Below are 16,350 nucleotides of genomic sequence, written 5' to 3'. Positions count from 1 at the left end.
CTTCCTTGGAGTCTGGGGAGATGTTTACTTTAGCAAGGTGAAATAGGTCAACACTGACATCTTGTGGGAGAGAAAATGTGGTACAGTATAGCTTCTTTTCCTTTAATAATCAAACAAATGTTTGCATATATTCCTCAACTGTATGAACTATATTAAATCCCATTCCCTAAATGTTTACGTTATGCAGCTAATTATAATTAACTATAGGCTTAGATTCTTTCTTTGCTGGTCTGGTCCTTAATATTGACAGATGGTTTTCAATACAAGTCATAGTTATCCTTTAGGCTTACACTACCCAAGCTTAAGTTTATATCATCTTATCTACTCCTACAAAATTATGACCAGGCAATATTATTTCTTAAGTCATGCATTACGGATATAAAATGAGCCTGACTTAAGTTGATTTCCTAAGCTTCCCTAATCAAAAAGCAGATTAACATCTTCTAAGCAGCTTACAAAACCACAGAAGATAATTGTAAGAAGTTATATTAAAGGGAATATAAGAAAACTTATGGTGCGTATGTCCATATGAAGATGAACAATTGATTATGTTTCTACACTCTAATTCTATAGATATTAGCAGGGCTCTTATTTTCTGAATACCAATTCTATCTTTTTAAAAAAACTTTCCAATGATTTCTCTGTAACATGTAACGTTGCAAAATTCTTTGCAAGAACACTGATATTTCTACCTTATACTTGTCCAACACCAACAGAAAAATTTGATTGGCTGGGTGAAAATCTAAAAACCAAGCAAATAAACCACAATATCATGCTCAACAACCAAGCATTTCCTTTGAACTGAAAGGATCTCATCTGCATAAATTAATGCCATTATCTTGTCCTTGTAAAACGGTAAACTTACTAGGGACTAAGAAAACGGAAATATAACTTAAGCTGCCTATTGGATGGGATTAAAATATATGTACATTATTCTCATGAGAACTGTTGAAAAGGTATTGGATAGAAAAATAGAGAAACATTAACTGAAGTGGCATAATTAGCCAAAAAATGGAATTTACAATACAGGTAATTTGATTTTTAAAAATTATGTTTAAAAAAACACTGAAAAGAACGGGAGAGTTGAAAAATCAGACAATGCTGATAAATACATGGGATCAGTAATTCAGATTTGTTTCAAAACTGTAAGTACGCTGTATCTAATATTATCTTCTTCAAATTCCAAAGCAATCAGTGAGTCTGAATAAAAACTTATTTTAACATATCTGATTAGCTGTATAGAAGTATACACACACATACACAGTTGAGAATGAAGGCAAAGAAAACATAAGGTGGTACAGTATATAGATCCATGTGGAGAGGAACAGCATATCTTTTTGCAAGATATTTTTTTTAAATAAATCTCAAACAATAAACAAGTTGAATATTCCATTCTATTTAAATTGTGTTGAAAATAGGGAAATAAAACTAAAAATACAGAAAGGATTATCTTGAAGTGCTATACTATTAGTGAGCATTACCAATGAATATCAGTTGGTGGTTTCTCTTTAATCTTCAGACTGATTTCACGCCAATATTTTTAGAGCAAAACATTGTAAACACTATCTTAAGAACATTAATAAACAGAGAAATATACATTTTTATTCAACAATTTGCAAGCCAGATTAAACCATCTTTGCCAGTTTTGATATCTCTGAATCAGGTTCTTTCCGGATTATGATGTACAACTTCCCAATGATTATTTACACGAGGACAGGACTTTTTGAGTTTTCATTTCGATATGTTCTCTATTTGAATCAAGGCTTCCTTCTCATGGGCTTCAATTTCCTTAAGCAATTGTTCTTTTTCCTTGAAATAATCCCGGAACCATTGAATGTGTTCTATTTTTTGTTTCACACTTAAGTAGGGGTTTTTTGAAAGTCCACATGCTACAAGTTCCATGAAGTGGCGAATTGGCCCTTCTTTAGGAAAGTCTGCCAAATGCTTATCCAGAAATATATGTTCGTAAAATTCACCGTCATCTTCAAGTCCTGACAAAGTTAAGGAAAGGATACAATCACTGTCAAAACACTTCCAGTTCACAACCTCCCTGAGCAGACTGCAGTACCTTGTCTTACAATTCGCAAATTATCTGCAAACATTAATCTCTGTTGTCATCTAAGCCAATATTCCCGTTGATATCTTGAGCTTTAAAAAGCCACTCTGATAATTATTTGTTTTTAGAAATACTGCAATAGTTTTTATAAATTCAATACACTGCTCAGCTGACCATGTGGAATGAAAAGCTTTATGCATCCTCTTGTGCTATCTGGATATCTCAAAAAGACATTTAAATTTTTGAGTCTGCCATTCAACTTACATTCTACGAAAGGGATTTTGAAAAAGTCAAATCGATAAAACTAAAAAAGAGCAGATTATTCATTTATATTTATCAAATTTATATACCTCAATACTCATCGTTAATTGGTTCCCGGAGGCACTATGAGTACCAAAAATAATGAGTACCAAATAATTTTTTTCCATAAGGAATAATGTAGTGTCACAAGGCAGCCGACACCGACACGTTCTAGCTTGTGTGTTGAGTACCAAATGATGAGTACAGGGACAAAAATTTTGTATCAAAATGTGTTGAGTACTAAATTTGATGAGTTTCAATACAATTGAGTACCAAGGCACCACTGTACTTGCCCGTCTTGCAGTTCGAGGTGACTCTTGATTGAGGTGTATCTGAGGGGACCTCATACATGTAGGTTTTATCTTTTTCGCTTATCAAATGAAATTATGTCCTGTTTTCTTCATTTAGCTATTTGAAGTAGCCCTTAATTCTCATTTTGAGGACACGAAGTAAAAGGGATCTCTTTGTTTTCCCAGAGACTCTCATAAAAAATGATGCTAACTCAGAATTGGTTTCTTTGTTAATTTATTTAAACAAAACAAAATAAAATAAAAAACAGCTATGTTTGAAACCAGCTAAAGGTAAGTCTCAAAAACAATATGCAAATTCTGCAAATGACTTACACAAATATAATAATATAATATAATATAATAATGTAATGTAATGTAATGTAATGGAATAGAATAATATAATATAATATAATATAATATAATATAATATAATATAATTAATATAATAATATAATATAATATAATATAATATAATATAATATAATATAATATAATATAATATAATATAATATAATATAATAATATAATAATATAATATAATGTAATGTAATGTAATGTAATATAATATAATATAATAAATAATCATATCATATCATATCATATCATATCATATAATCATATCATATCATATATCATATCATATAACATTACATTTTTTCAGCTCCCTCCAAATCCAATTCCCCAAAATCTCCATCCCAAATTTTCACTGAGTGGCAGAACCAAGTGCACAATCCTTTCAGGATACTCACCAGTTTCATTGTTAATTGGGAACTCCCAAAGTTTTCCCTCATTTGTCCACTGTATCATCTCCTCAAAACCATTCTGTGGTAGATGTGAAAAGGTTGATGTAATAGCTTTGGCAAATTCCAGATCCCAAATTGTTGGTATTGCTACTGCGTCTAAATTGTCAATGTATTAAAAAAAAAAACACCACCATCAAGCCAAGTTATCCACAGAAATGCTATTCACTTGAATTGACAAATATATATAGAGAGAGGGAGGGGAGGGAGGGAGGGAGGGAGGGAGGGAGAGAGAGAGAGAGAGAGAGAGAGAGAGAGAGAGAGAGAGAGAGAACAATTTTCTTTTTCTGGGAATACAGCTTTTCTATAATTAGCATGTAAATGCGGTCAAATATCAAAAAATGCTTTGGAATAGGTGCTTAGGTGCTGACAAAATGCCTCTAAGAATATCCTTTCCAAATCCCATTAAAAACCTAAAATGCAATATAGGTAGTCTTCAACTTATGACCACAACTGAGCCAAAAATTTCCATTGCTAACAATTGTTAAGTGAGTCACTGCAGTTGGTAAATTAGTAACATGGCTGTTCCCCATTGACTTTGCTTATCCGAAAGTCACAAAAGGGGATCACGTGACCCCTGGACACTGCAGCCACCATAAATATGAGTCAGCTACCAAACGTCTGAATTTTGATCACGTGTGAGTGGGGATGCTATGATGGCCATAAGTATGAAAAATGGTCATAAGTCACTTTTTTAGTAATGTAACTTTGAAGGATCACTAAATGAACGGTTGTAAGTCGAGGACTATCTGTATCTGCCTCAAGTTCCTCATTAGTGGGAACCTAGGATGCTGCTTTAGATAAAGTCAGATTATTGAACTGTTTGGCTATGTACAACTGTTGAAAGCAGCTTCCCCAACCTGGAATCCTTTAATGCGTTAGCCTACATCTTTTAGACACTGCAGGGCATGAATTTGAGGAATTATAGAATTGTCAGTCCAAAGGATCTAGAGGGCATCAAACTGGACAAGGCTGGTTTGGGTGTTCAGATGGGATTTTTAAAAATCTTGTCTAGAAATGCCAGGAATTAAAAACAAACTTTTTTATATGTGAAGCCTGCACTCAGTTACTAAAATGAAATCCCTTCTCTGATTGAGAGCCAAAATTTCTATATTTATCATAATTTTCAACACTTCTTGTGTAAAGAGCAGGTAACATTCTCTAATTTTTTTTATTTATTTACACTATCTTGTATCTGGTTCCAAATTCTCCCTTGCTGTTAAGCCAGAGATGCCCAATCCCCGGTCCGTGAACTAGTACCGGGCCGCGGCATGCCAGTAACCGGTCCGCACAAACAAGCAAAGCCCCATCTGCAAGATGCAGGCAGCACACAAAACCACGCACTCTCCGGTCCACGGAAAAAACTCTCTCCACGGAACCGGTCCCTGGTGCCCAAAAGGTTGGGGAACTTTGTGTTAAACAATTAACCTCTTCTCTAAATACAGACAGGGAGTTTCTGTAAGCTAAACATTGATTAAGATGGTTTGTGTATGTTCAAGACTATTGCATTGAGCATAGAATGGATGAGTTTTTATTACACTCAAATTATCTTCCTGGCATGATTATAGTAATTATTTTGTGACTAACCTGTTTCATGTGCTCCCTTTGATTTAGGAGTGAAAATCTGTAGCCTTTCTCCAGAAAAGAGATTCCTAAAAAAAAATAAAATTAAAAATTCTCCTTTTGGTAGAAGATGTAAAGAATCCAATATGAATAATTCCAAATTCTCTCCTGAACAGTTTGAAATCTTAAACATACTTCTCTGATCTGTTTTCAAAAAAACATCGCCCACACATTTTTCAAGCATGTAACAATGAATATATTCATACGTTGACATATATACATATATAACTAAATTAAATTTATTTATAAAGATTTATGTGGCCACCCAACTTGCCAAAATGTGACTCTAGGCATCAGGTCCATAGAAAGCATCCCTTCTTTTTGTGCTGGATAGCCACAGCTGAAGAATAATGTTGAATTTTAAAATCTGCATATTACAATTTTACAGACTAGTTAGCCTTAAGCTATTTTATTAAGCCTGATTTTTATGGCATATTAAAAATGTGACAAATCTAATTCATTGTAGCACAGTGGTGGTGAACCTATGGCACGTGTACCAGAGGCGGCACTCAGAGCCCTCTCTCTGGGCACATGCGCCCTCACCCCAGCCCCGCCTTCCCCCGCGGCCCCTCACCAGCAGCCACCCTGGAGGAGAGTCACCCCCGGGTGCGGCCCACGTGGAACAGCACAGCCAAGGACCTGGCAGCCGGGCAGTGGGGACAAGACTCCGTCCTCGCGCCCCGTCACATTCAGATGATGCTGTGGGGTGCGGGCAGAGAGCGTGACCACCATGGTGCTGCTAGGCCACTGGGGCGATCTGTGGCAGGCCGTGGAGGCGGTGGGCGGCCCGCGGAGCAGGGACGGTGTGGGGATGGGAGGGTTTGGGCACTTGATCTCTAAAAGGTTCGCCATCACTGCTGTAGCACATCACAATAAAGGGGGGGGTTCATAATGACAAAGAACGTGGCATGCTTCAACACAGCCACATTTGATCATCCTTATACAGGTAGTCCTTGACTTTCTTGAGCCAAAATTTCTGTTGTTAAGCAAGGCATTTGTTAAGTGAGTTGTGCCTCATTTTATGACTTTTTGCCAGAGTTGTTAAGTGATTCACTGCAATCATTAAGCGAATCTGGCTTTTACCATTGACTTCGCTTGTCGGAAGCCAGCTAGGAAAGTTATAAATGGTGATCACATGACCCTGAGAGAGTACAACAGTCATAAATACATGTCTGTTGTTGCCAGCGCCTGAATTTTAATCACATGACCATATGGATGCTATGTATATATGAAAAACGGTCACTTTTTCCAGTGCTATTGTAACTTCAAATGTTCACTAAACAAATAGTGGTAAGTCGAGGACTACCTGTAATGAGTTATAAATTCAGGATTTTAAAGAGATACATGCAGAAACTCAGCAAGTAAAGTACCTTTTAATTCTATTGATTTCATTAATATGGGCCATATTGCCATCTTCGTCTTCATCACATTCAATTTCACTGGATGCACTCACGGCTTTTGGTTTCATAGGTTTTCTTCTGATTTTCATGCTTGCCATAATTTTGCTAAAATTAAAAATATTAGCATATATTAATATTAGGATGTATTGAAGGATGCGTAGTACAGATTTTTTGTTCATGTTAGCTATTCTGATGCAATAAAGAAACATAAATGTGAAAATGTAAAGAAACATTCAATTGGGTGGATGTTCTGAAACCTATTCTTTTTTTCCCTCCCAACTTCCCCTATTTTTTTTAAAAAATCTATCTAATGTTTCACAGACCAGAAACCTAGCAGCAATAACTATCTTTTTTGTATTTGAACTATGGTCATAAACTAAAGAACAGTGCCAAGAATGCTTTTAAAAAAAAACTAATAAACTCCACCATCTTTATACACAATTTACAATACAACTTGATCTACCCTTCTCTGGAAGATCAGCTGGAACAAGGCTATCTTCCCTATTGTCTTATAATTCAGTAGGAATAGGCACCTATTGGCAATGGTCATTGGTAATGTCTTCCCAAGCATTAGGGCAGTGGTGGCGAACCTATGGCACGGGTGCCAGAGGCGGCACTCAGAACCCTCTCTGTGGGCACGCGCGCCGTCGCCCAAGTTCTAGGCCTTCAGCTGGGTTTTATAAAATCTTTTCGCTTTAGGCCTCCGCCGCCATGTGCAAAAAAAAAAAAAAGGGTTCAATCAGTCAATTTCAACTTCTCGCGGGAAAAAAAAAGATCTTGCAAAGTTGGAATTGATTGAACTTTTTAATCCCACCCAGTCTGCCGTTATCACTGCAGCCACGCCCACCCAATGGGCCACACCCACCCAATGGGCCACACCCACCCAGCACTTGACGATGCATAAGTGGGTTTTGGGTTGCAGTTTGGGCACTCGGTCTCTAAAAGGTTTGCCATCACTGCATTAGGGCGATAACAGAAAATGCTCTGTTTAACCATGTATTGTTTGTAAGTAGTAGACTGAAAAATGAGTGAAGGTAGTTACTGACTCCAGACCACAAAGAATTCTGTAAGTCAATACAAGCACCTTAACTAGATTTGGCTGCTGAAGGTCAGAGAAGTTCTATTAATGAAGTATGAAGATGCACCTGACTGCTGATCTAGAGCAGGCATGTCAAACTCGCGACGTCTTGCAACCTTTTCCCCATTGCCGGCAATGGGATGGGTGTGGTTTCGGCGTGACGCATCTGGCCCGCGGGCCAGCAGTTTGACATGCCTGATCTAGAGGATAGGCAAAAGATACTGTTAGCAAAACTTTCAGAGTGTTTCCAAAGGAAGCCCAAATATCAGTTTTCCAATATACAAACCTTTGGATGGTAGAACAGGAACCTGGAAGCATATCTGAAAAGACATACAGTACCTGGCCACCCAGTTTTCTAATAGCAAGCAATTTAAGCACATTTCCAGATCAGATTCTTATATTGGATTTTAAATAAATAAGAAAGCAGGGTGGTTTAACCGTAGTCTTCATATTGACTATATACTCCATCAGTTGACTGAAGGGTTCTATCTATTATTCTCAAACACCCGCTTCAAGATGTTAATACGTTTACTGGGTATTAACAACATAGTAATGACATCTTATTCCATAAAACTCAGTATATATTGCCTCTTCCTATAGGTATTAAAAGGCCTTATCAGCACAAGGATCCCCCAAAACACTATGTGCCAAACTATTTAACCTTTAGCTATTTAAACTTTAGCCTTCCTAACTTTTATCTTTCAGAAACACTACTAGCTCCCATAATTTTTAGCCAACTGGTCTAGGAATGCTGGGACTACAGTGCCAAATATCTGGAGAGCACCCACCGAAGAAGATTGCCCTACTTTTTTAAGTTGTTTCGAAGGAGGCTTACTTGTCAGATTTTTTTAAAGAGATAACAATTGCACTGACCGCAACCTTCCAGCTCAGACTAGAAATCTGTAGGAGAGTGGCCTGGAGAAGATGAGATGAAAGGAAAGGCTTGTGGCAAACTAAAGCTTTAATTGAAGAAACCACTAATATGCCGATGTTCATCATTGACAGTGTGATGAACAAACCAATTATATTGATTTGGTAAAAACACCAGTTTATTTCATCCATGAAGTGGCTAGCCCTGATTTTTTTCTTCAAAATCACTCTTAATAGAGCAAGCACTCTAGAATGTATTCTTTTTTTCCTTTAAACAACATGTTACTATTGTTGCTGTGTTTTTTGTGACCCATCTGAGCTAGGATTAAACAAGATCTGTATCAATGAATTATTATGTCAGAGCACATTGGGATCGAGAAAGAAAATGTTGTTGTGAACATATACAAAATTAGGGTCTGAATGCCATCCTTTGAATATCAACCTTCGTTTAAAGATCTGGGATACTGAAGGTGTATCTTAGTTCTAAATGTTATTATTTATAATAAAGTTTAAACCTTTAATGTATTTGTGAAATTATGCCGTAATTTCCACTGAGAATACTCATTCCACCGTCATATTCTGTATTGTTGTAATTTCCATTCAGCAAATATTCAGTCTTTCCTATGTTTACAAACCAAACTAATAGTGACGATTTTGTAAAGCAGTGACACCCATAGGTTATCTTATATCACTGCAAAGAGAGAAAAAATTAGCCATAATTTACTAGCAGAAAACCAAAGAAATGCAAGACTATATTCAGTTACACGGGGAAACATTTATTCATTTCTTATTGAGAAAAATAAATTATTTTCTGAAAGATCTGCGTGTGAAGTATTTTGTTTTATATGCTAGGTATTTAAATCAGAATATACATTAACCTAACTACTGTTTGATACAATAAGGGATTATTTAAATGAAACACAATACAAGTTTCTATTAATGGGTAAATATTAAACTGAAGAACTAAATGTCTGGTAAGGATGTGCAAAATTTATAAGTCCAAAAACAGACCATTCCAGAAAACTGGGATGCTTCATTTCCCTCTGGCTCCACTAAATGTCTCCAAACTGAATTAGTTCAGCATTTTCTTGTCTCTGAATAAGAAGCTTGAATTTTCCTGGATATAATGTTCCAGAAAAAACAGACCTATTCTGGGGCTGAAACATCCCTGGAATACCTCAAATCACTTCAGGTTTTGAGGATTTATGTCAGGAAAGTACTGCAGTGCCCCCCCCCCCAAAAACAGCAGGATCTGAGAACAAAAAATCTGACATGATGGAGAGAACCAGAACATTCTCCATAACAGTCAATTTCCAGATCAATGGATTTTACACACCTCTAATATTCAAGAGAGGAATCTTGGGCACTTGTTAAAGCAGTTGTAAGCCATTATTATGCAGCTTTCTGCAGTCTAGCATAGTGGTTAACATGCTCTACTGTAAACCAGGAGACCAGGAGATCAAGTCTTCCCTTAAGCATGAAAGCCAGCCAGGATTGTTGTGGGGAAAATAGGAGGCAGAGCCATTATTTACACTACCTTGAATTTTACACAAACATGAACAGGATAGAAATTTAATAAAAAAATATTTTAATCAATGTCATTGGGAAGCTAAAAGAAAATGTATACAGTAGATACTACCATCCATAAATTACTTGTACATTGTAATTTTTATAATCTTTAAATGTGTATTTCAAAAAAAAAAAATTAAACAGATTAGTTTATAGGCTGAATTCAATTTCTAATACTGCATGTTTTGATATGTGCTCCATGTGCTGGGCCAGGCAATGTACTGTCATTTTAATATTGCTCTTGGAATATTGTGAACATTGGTTACCCTTAACAAAAAATAATTAAAGGTCATAATTTTTTCAGAGATCACCATATTTCTGTTTGCCATTTATAAATGGATCCATTTACACAGATCCATTTACTTCACTGCAATAATCTGAAACAGGCAATAGATACAATAGTCCTTGACTTACAACAGTTTGTTCAGGGTCACTGTAATTAAACAGTTTGTTTAGCTACAATGGCACTGAAAAAAAGTGACAGATTACTATCTTGCACACTTGACTGTGCCAGCATTCCCCGTGGTTCACGTGATCAAATTTCAGACATTTGGCAACTGACTCATATTTATGACAGTTGCAGTGTTCCAAGGTCGTATCATCACTTTTTGCGACTTTCTGACAAGCAAACTCAATGCAGAAGCCAGATTCACTTAACAACCAAGTTACTAACTGCACTGATTCACTTAACAACTGTGACAAGAAAGGTCATTAAATGGAGCAAAATTCACTTAACAACTGCCTCGCTTAGCAACAGAAATTTTGGGCTAAATTGTGGTCGTTAAGTCAAGGACTACCGGTATTAGGGTCATGCATTACTGCTATGACTTTTCAGAGGATCAGGAACAAATGTGGAAGGCAACAATGTGAACCCAGGAAAGCTGTAAAGAGTTGCTGTTTTTGAATCCTGCATGTGCGCCAAAGCACCTTTTGGAGACTGAATCTGAAGTGCTGGACAGCCCAAATATCTTCCTCCTTCAGGCTGACTGTAATTTGGTTTTACGTAAGTTGTTCTGCGAGAAGCTGGCTAATAGATGGTTCTTCTTCTGAGCTGGCACTTTGATTTAACAGGTTTAGTATAAATGCATTTTATAAACTTCACTAATTAATCTCTCGGTTAAGTTTGGTAACCCCAAAACCAGTTCTAGCCAGTATCGAGAAAAAAAAAATCTGAAATATACTACTGCAAATATTTCAATACCATTCGTTGCTGCATATTTGATTTCACACTCTTTTGTGAAACTTACTAAAGGAGAGAGAAGCAGAAAAATGAGAAATTACCGCAATGTGCTGTACATCATCAACTTCAAAGAAATAATGGAAATGAAGAGATTGGCTAAGACTGCTTTAAACCTTCCGACTCCAAATCAAAATGTGCATTTTTAAAATAAAGCAAAGGAAGACAAATAAAAGCAATTATTACTATTTGTCTCATTTCAGTGTGACAAGCATATTATGGGAGCAGAATTATAGCTACAAACCTTAGGTCAGCCATTCTGTGCGCATTCATTTCTTCCTTGTGCTTTTTTACCAAATGCAACAGTTCAGAAGTTGTCTTTTGTTTATCGAAAGGGAGTGAAGATGCAACAGCAGAGGCTGCTTCCTCCAATTCTGGACTATGTTGGTTGCTGAAAAAAGAAATCCAAAATATAAAATGCTCATTTTACATTCTTTGTTGCCCATATTTTGCTAACCTTCTGAAAACAGACAGAAAATTAATAATGAACAAATGAAGAATGAATGAAGAAATCATCATCCAATATTTTCCGATGGTCATACTGTACTAGCAATGTACAATGTACAACAAAGCTTCAAGGACCTTTCTCTCCTTTATTCTTTCCAAGTTAGCTTGTGACACCCCTTCAAATAGAGAACTGTTCTCTGTGAAGCAGGACATATGTCCACTCGATTCCTTATTAGTTATGGAAAGGAAACATTTTCTAGGCTTCGATATTTATATTGAAAAATAGCTTCATAAATGTAATAAGCTAGTCATGGTTAAATTATACCAATTGCATAATACAGTGTTAGACAGCTTTAACACTTCAATTATTGTTTTTCAGGTGATAACCCCTGGCAGATATTTTAAATTACTCACTCTTTTTATCAGAACATTTTGCATTTCAAACTGGCCATTTTCCTATTCAAATCACCTTAATTTGCATAGGAAATTTTCCAATTTCCTTTTTTTCCCGTGGGAAATTTGAATCGCTATTAATATGACAAAACCTTTGTTCTCAGGAAAGTTTATTCTGAAAAATGAAATGAAACCCAAATATATGTTTTTTTAAAATATATTTAGACCGGTCATCTTATAATTGATCAATATCAGGCAGGCTCCAGATAACATATTTCTAAAACTGCAAAGTACTAGCACGAACAGGATATATAACAAGTATTCTGGTTATCTTCATATTTTCATTTTTAAGGGGGAAAAAAACCTTACCCATTGGTACACAAAGATCTATCAGTAATGTCTACATGTATCTTTGCATATCCTGCGTAAACCCAAAATAGTCAAAACTACTGTACTCCATATGTACTCTCATCAATTGCAGTTATTATAACACATCAGCATCAGGAGGACTTCAGGACTCCAGATGTTATCCAGAAAACTGAAGGAGTTTTAATCTACTTTCTTCAACCTGTATAATATTTTAACATCCTAGTCCCTCTCATGTGCGGCAGACAGAATTCTTTCTGCCTAGTTAGCTGACCAAAATTCTCTAATAGGTGATCTGTGATTCACAATGAAAAGGCAGAAGCCAGGACACCAGAACAAGCAGGAAGGAAGACTAGCCAATGCTTACAATGAAAAGAAAATGAAGAGTGACGTGAGAAACAGTAACACAAGGAAAAGAAACCTGGGATTGTTGGGCAGTCCATATAAGGCTTTAGCTGTGGTACTGCAGAACTGGGTTAATAAATTGCTAACGCCAACAGAAACAGCAGCAGGTATCCTGGTAAAGAGCCAGTGTGATTTAGTGATGAAGGCACCAGGCTAGAACCAGGAGACTGTGGGTTCTAGTCCCACCTTAACATGAACACCAGCTGGGTGACCTCGAGCCAAGTCACTCTCTCTCAGCCCAACCCACCTCACAGGGTTATTGTTTTGGGAAATATAGGAGGAGGAAGGAGTATTAATTATGTTCACTGTCTTTAGTCATTTGTAAAAATAATAAAGATGGGATACAAATAAATAAACATAAAATAAATAAATGGCACTGTCTAGCTCAGAGGTAGGCAACCTTGGCTCTTTTAGGACTCTTGGACTTCAACTCCTAGAATTCCTGAGCCAGCATGGCTGGCTCAGGAATTCTGGGAGTTGAAGTCCACGAGTCCTAAAGGAGCCAAGGTTGCCTATCCCTGGTCTAGCTCCTGGAAACTGGTTGGGTTTTTTCTTTGTTCCTTGCCACCACAATTTGGCAGAACAATTTAAGGAGAGAACTCTTGGGGTCATACCCAGAGCCCACAGCTTTTGAATCCTTCACTGAGAATGACTCCACACAAAATCAGAATAAAGAGTCTGAAGAATGTTTCCTTCTTTTCACAACATAGTGAATAAATCTGGTCATTTCTGAATCAGACAGAACACATATCAAATGTCCCTCTGGCTCTTTATTATTTTCCTTTTACATACACCATTTATTTATCACTACCCCTTTTTGGTAAGTATCTCTTCAAACAACCACAGAATTTTTAGACAAACAGCATGAAAGTATACTCCCATAACTTTACCCTTTTTCATCATCTTCCAGCAATCTGCTTTTGGCATTCTCCATAACCTTCTTCTTTGTACTTAGTTCTATTTTCATTCCATGGATTAACTGCAGCAAATTTTTCTTTCTTTGTACTTGTGCTTTCTGCTCCTGATCTGGTGAAATATTTGCATTGGTGCTGCCGATTTGGTCATCTTCCTTAGTGCAGACGACAGGGGTTGTGCTGAAGAATTTGTGTGCTTTACTAGGAAAGATGTAGAAAGCACAAACTAACGATACAAACTGATTTTTAAATTTTTTAAAATTTAAAGTCTCATAACAAGAGATCATTATCACAAAATCAGTTAAAATACAAATTACAATCACAATACAAAAAATAATGAAATACATAGAGCAGCCAAGAAAATGAGATAATCCATAGGTGTTAATATAATCAGGAAATTGACTCCTTCACATACTCAGGATTTCAAGCCAGAGCACATAACTAGGCTCTCAAGGCCTTACAAGTAAATATCTTCTGCCAATAGTATACTGATTTTGAGCAAAAACAAACAGATTGCACATAAAAATTGATTAGAAACAATCTTGTAAGGATTCGGGTTTACAGAATAGGGGCTATCAGATGAGAAAATCCCAAAGATGACACTGGAGATGGAAGTGTGTGTGTTTGTGTTAGAGAGAGCAAGAGAGAAGCAATGGATGGAAACTAATCAAGGAGAGAAGCAACCTAGAACTAAGGAGACATTTCCTGACAATTAGAACAATTAATTAATGGAAGAATTTGCCTCCAGAAATTATTGGTGCTCCAACACTGGAAGTTTTTAAGAAGAGATTGTCTGAAAAGGTATAGGGCAGTGGTTCTCAACCTGTGCGTCGGGACCCCATTTGGGGTCGATCGACCATTTCACGGGGGTCGCCAAGCAAGGCTGTCCGCCATTTTTTTTGTCTGCCATTTTTTTTCCCTTTTCCGACGGGTGCCTTACTTCCCTTGGGCTGGGCCAGCTGGTGGTCGGCCTGCTCCGTCTCTGCCGCTTGCCAGCTACGCCTCGGCCGGCGCAGGGGGCGGAACCACGCATGTGCGGCGCTCCCGGGCAGGGAAAGTCCTTGACTTACGACCGGTTGGGTAGTCCTCAACTTACAACCAGTTTAGTCCTCGACTTATTACCGGTTTAGTCCTCGACTTACGACCGGTTGGGGTCGCGGCATTAAAAAGGTTGAGAACCACTGGTATAGGGTTTCCAGCCTGAGCAGGGGGTTGGCCTACCCCAGAGATAGGCAACCTTGGCTCCTTTATGACTCGTGGACTTCAACTCCCAGAATTCTGCTGGCTCAGGAATTCTGGGAGTTGAAGTCCACGAGTCATAGAAGAGCCAAGGTTGCCTAGCCCTAGAAGACATCCAAGGTCCCTTCCAACTCTGTAATTCTGTTATTGTAATCAGGCATAAAACTACTGTTGCTGAATCAATTCCCGTGTTCACACAGTGCATTAACACTATTCTGATTTACTGAATTGTGTAGCAAATGTGTAGCAACCACAACCAAATCTAGTGTCTTTCGTGAACTTAATCCAAAACTTTCTGAACGAGCTGAAATTAATATAAACCAGGCTTCTTATCACTCTCTCACCTCTAAAACCTACTGCCTGCGCATGATTCTTCACCAACGTTTGGAAAAAAAGAATGATGCAGAGAAGGGGCAAACATCTGAAAGGAGACTATTATTTGCCTTTGAAACGGGGCATCAAACACCAAGCCACCTTCTTTCCCAAGTACCTGCACAAGGCCACAACCACGTCCTCTCTTGGAGTACCGAAGCGAACCAGAGCATAAAACCTCCCGGGGACCCTGACGCTTCTCCGCCACATTATCCTCGAAGCAGCAAGGAGTCACGCACAAGCTTTCTGTACCACAAAGTACTTCCGCCGCAAGCTTCCGATAAGCTTCCGCCAGTCCGTCGGGAACGCAAGCCCTCGAATATTGGTTCCGCAGCCAGATAACCTTAGAGAGGGAAACCTTCGCGGACTTTTGGATATGATCGTTTCTCGTTCTAAACGGGAGGGACAGGAACGCCGCCGTTTGAATATTTATTGCATACATGCTAATATTCAGAGGGTGGGAAATTATGATTTCCAAATCATATTGGTAAGGCTCGCCTAACACCCTAAGCCTCAAACCGAACGAGCTACATGCCCTGCATGTAGAGCGAGGTGGCAATCAAGCCTATATGCTGCATGCAAAAGGCGTAGATCCAAGAAGGGAATGGTAGCCCCTCGGCTACCAACGCCTAAAAGGCAAATTGAGGGCTGCTTGGTGCTATCTGAGCTTGGTTGTTTTCTGGCAGACGTTTCATTACTAGATAACAACGTCTAGTATTTCATCTGGTGTCGGTGCCGGCTTGCTTTTTTTTCTTTTTCTGTTTTTAAATAACGCATCCCTTGATTGTCTACTGCTAGCACTGGTGAGATTACCTAGTTTCCTTGGGTAATGAAACATCTGCAAGAAAACAAGCAACCTCAGAGAGCACCAAGGATCCCTCGTGTCAACCCTGAGCTACAAATATTCTCCTTTAAAAGGTAAATTGCAAAACGTCCCAGAGACTCGCGATCCCCTCGCTCCCTCTAAGGCTGCCAAGACCACCTGGCCAGC

At 37.8% G+C, this 16,350-nt stretch overlaps 1 protein-coding gene across 1 annotated transcript; it reads right to left on the bottom strand.

The window, feature by feature from the left end:
- Window positions 1-1,215: 1,215 nt before the first annotated feature.
- Window positions 1,216-15,621, bottom strand: MRPS31 (mitochondrial ribosomal protein S31). Its single transcript, XM_015818673.2, has 7 exons — window positions 15,478-15,621; window positions 13,725-13,949; window positions 11,468-11,614; window positions 6,440-6,574; window positions 5,034-5,098; window positions 3,396-3,545; window positions 1,216-1,991 (listed from the first exon to the last, which is right to left on the bottom strand). The coding sequence occupies exons 1-7, from the start codon at window positions 15,567-15,569 to the stop codon at window positions 1,732-1,734; spliced, it is 1,074 nt and encodes a 357-aa protein (XP_015674159.1). The 5' UTR covers window positions 15,570-15,621; the 3' UTR covers window positions 1,216-1,731.
- Between the last annotated feature and the right edge of the window lie 729 nt (window positions 15,622-16,350).

The sequence above is a fragment of the Protobothrops mucrosquamatus genome, unplaced genomic scaffold (genome assembly GCF_001527695.2).
Source record: "Protobothrops mucrosquamatus isolate PMUCROS unplaced genomic scaffold, P.Mucros_1.0 scaffold778, whole genome shotgun sequence".
Taxonomy (NCBI): domain Eukaryota; kingdom Metazoa; phylum Chordata; class Lepidosauria; order Squamata; family Viperidae; genus Protobothrops; species Protobothrops mucrosquamatus.
The sequence above is the reverse complement of the archived record's forward strand: the minus strand, read 5'-3'. Positions and strand labels throughout refer to the sequence as shown.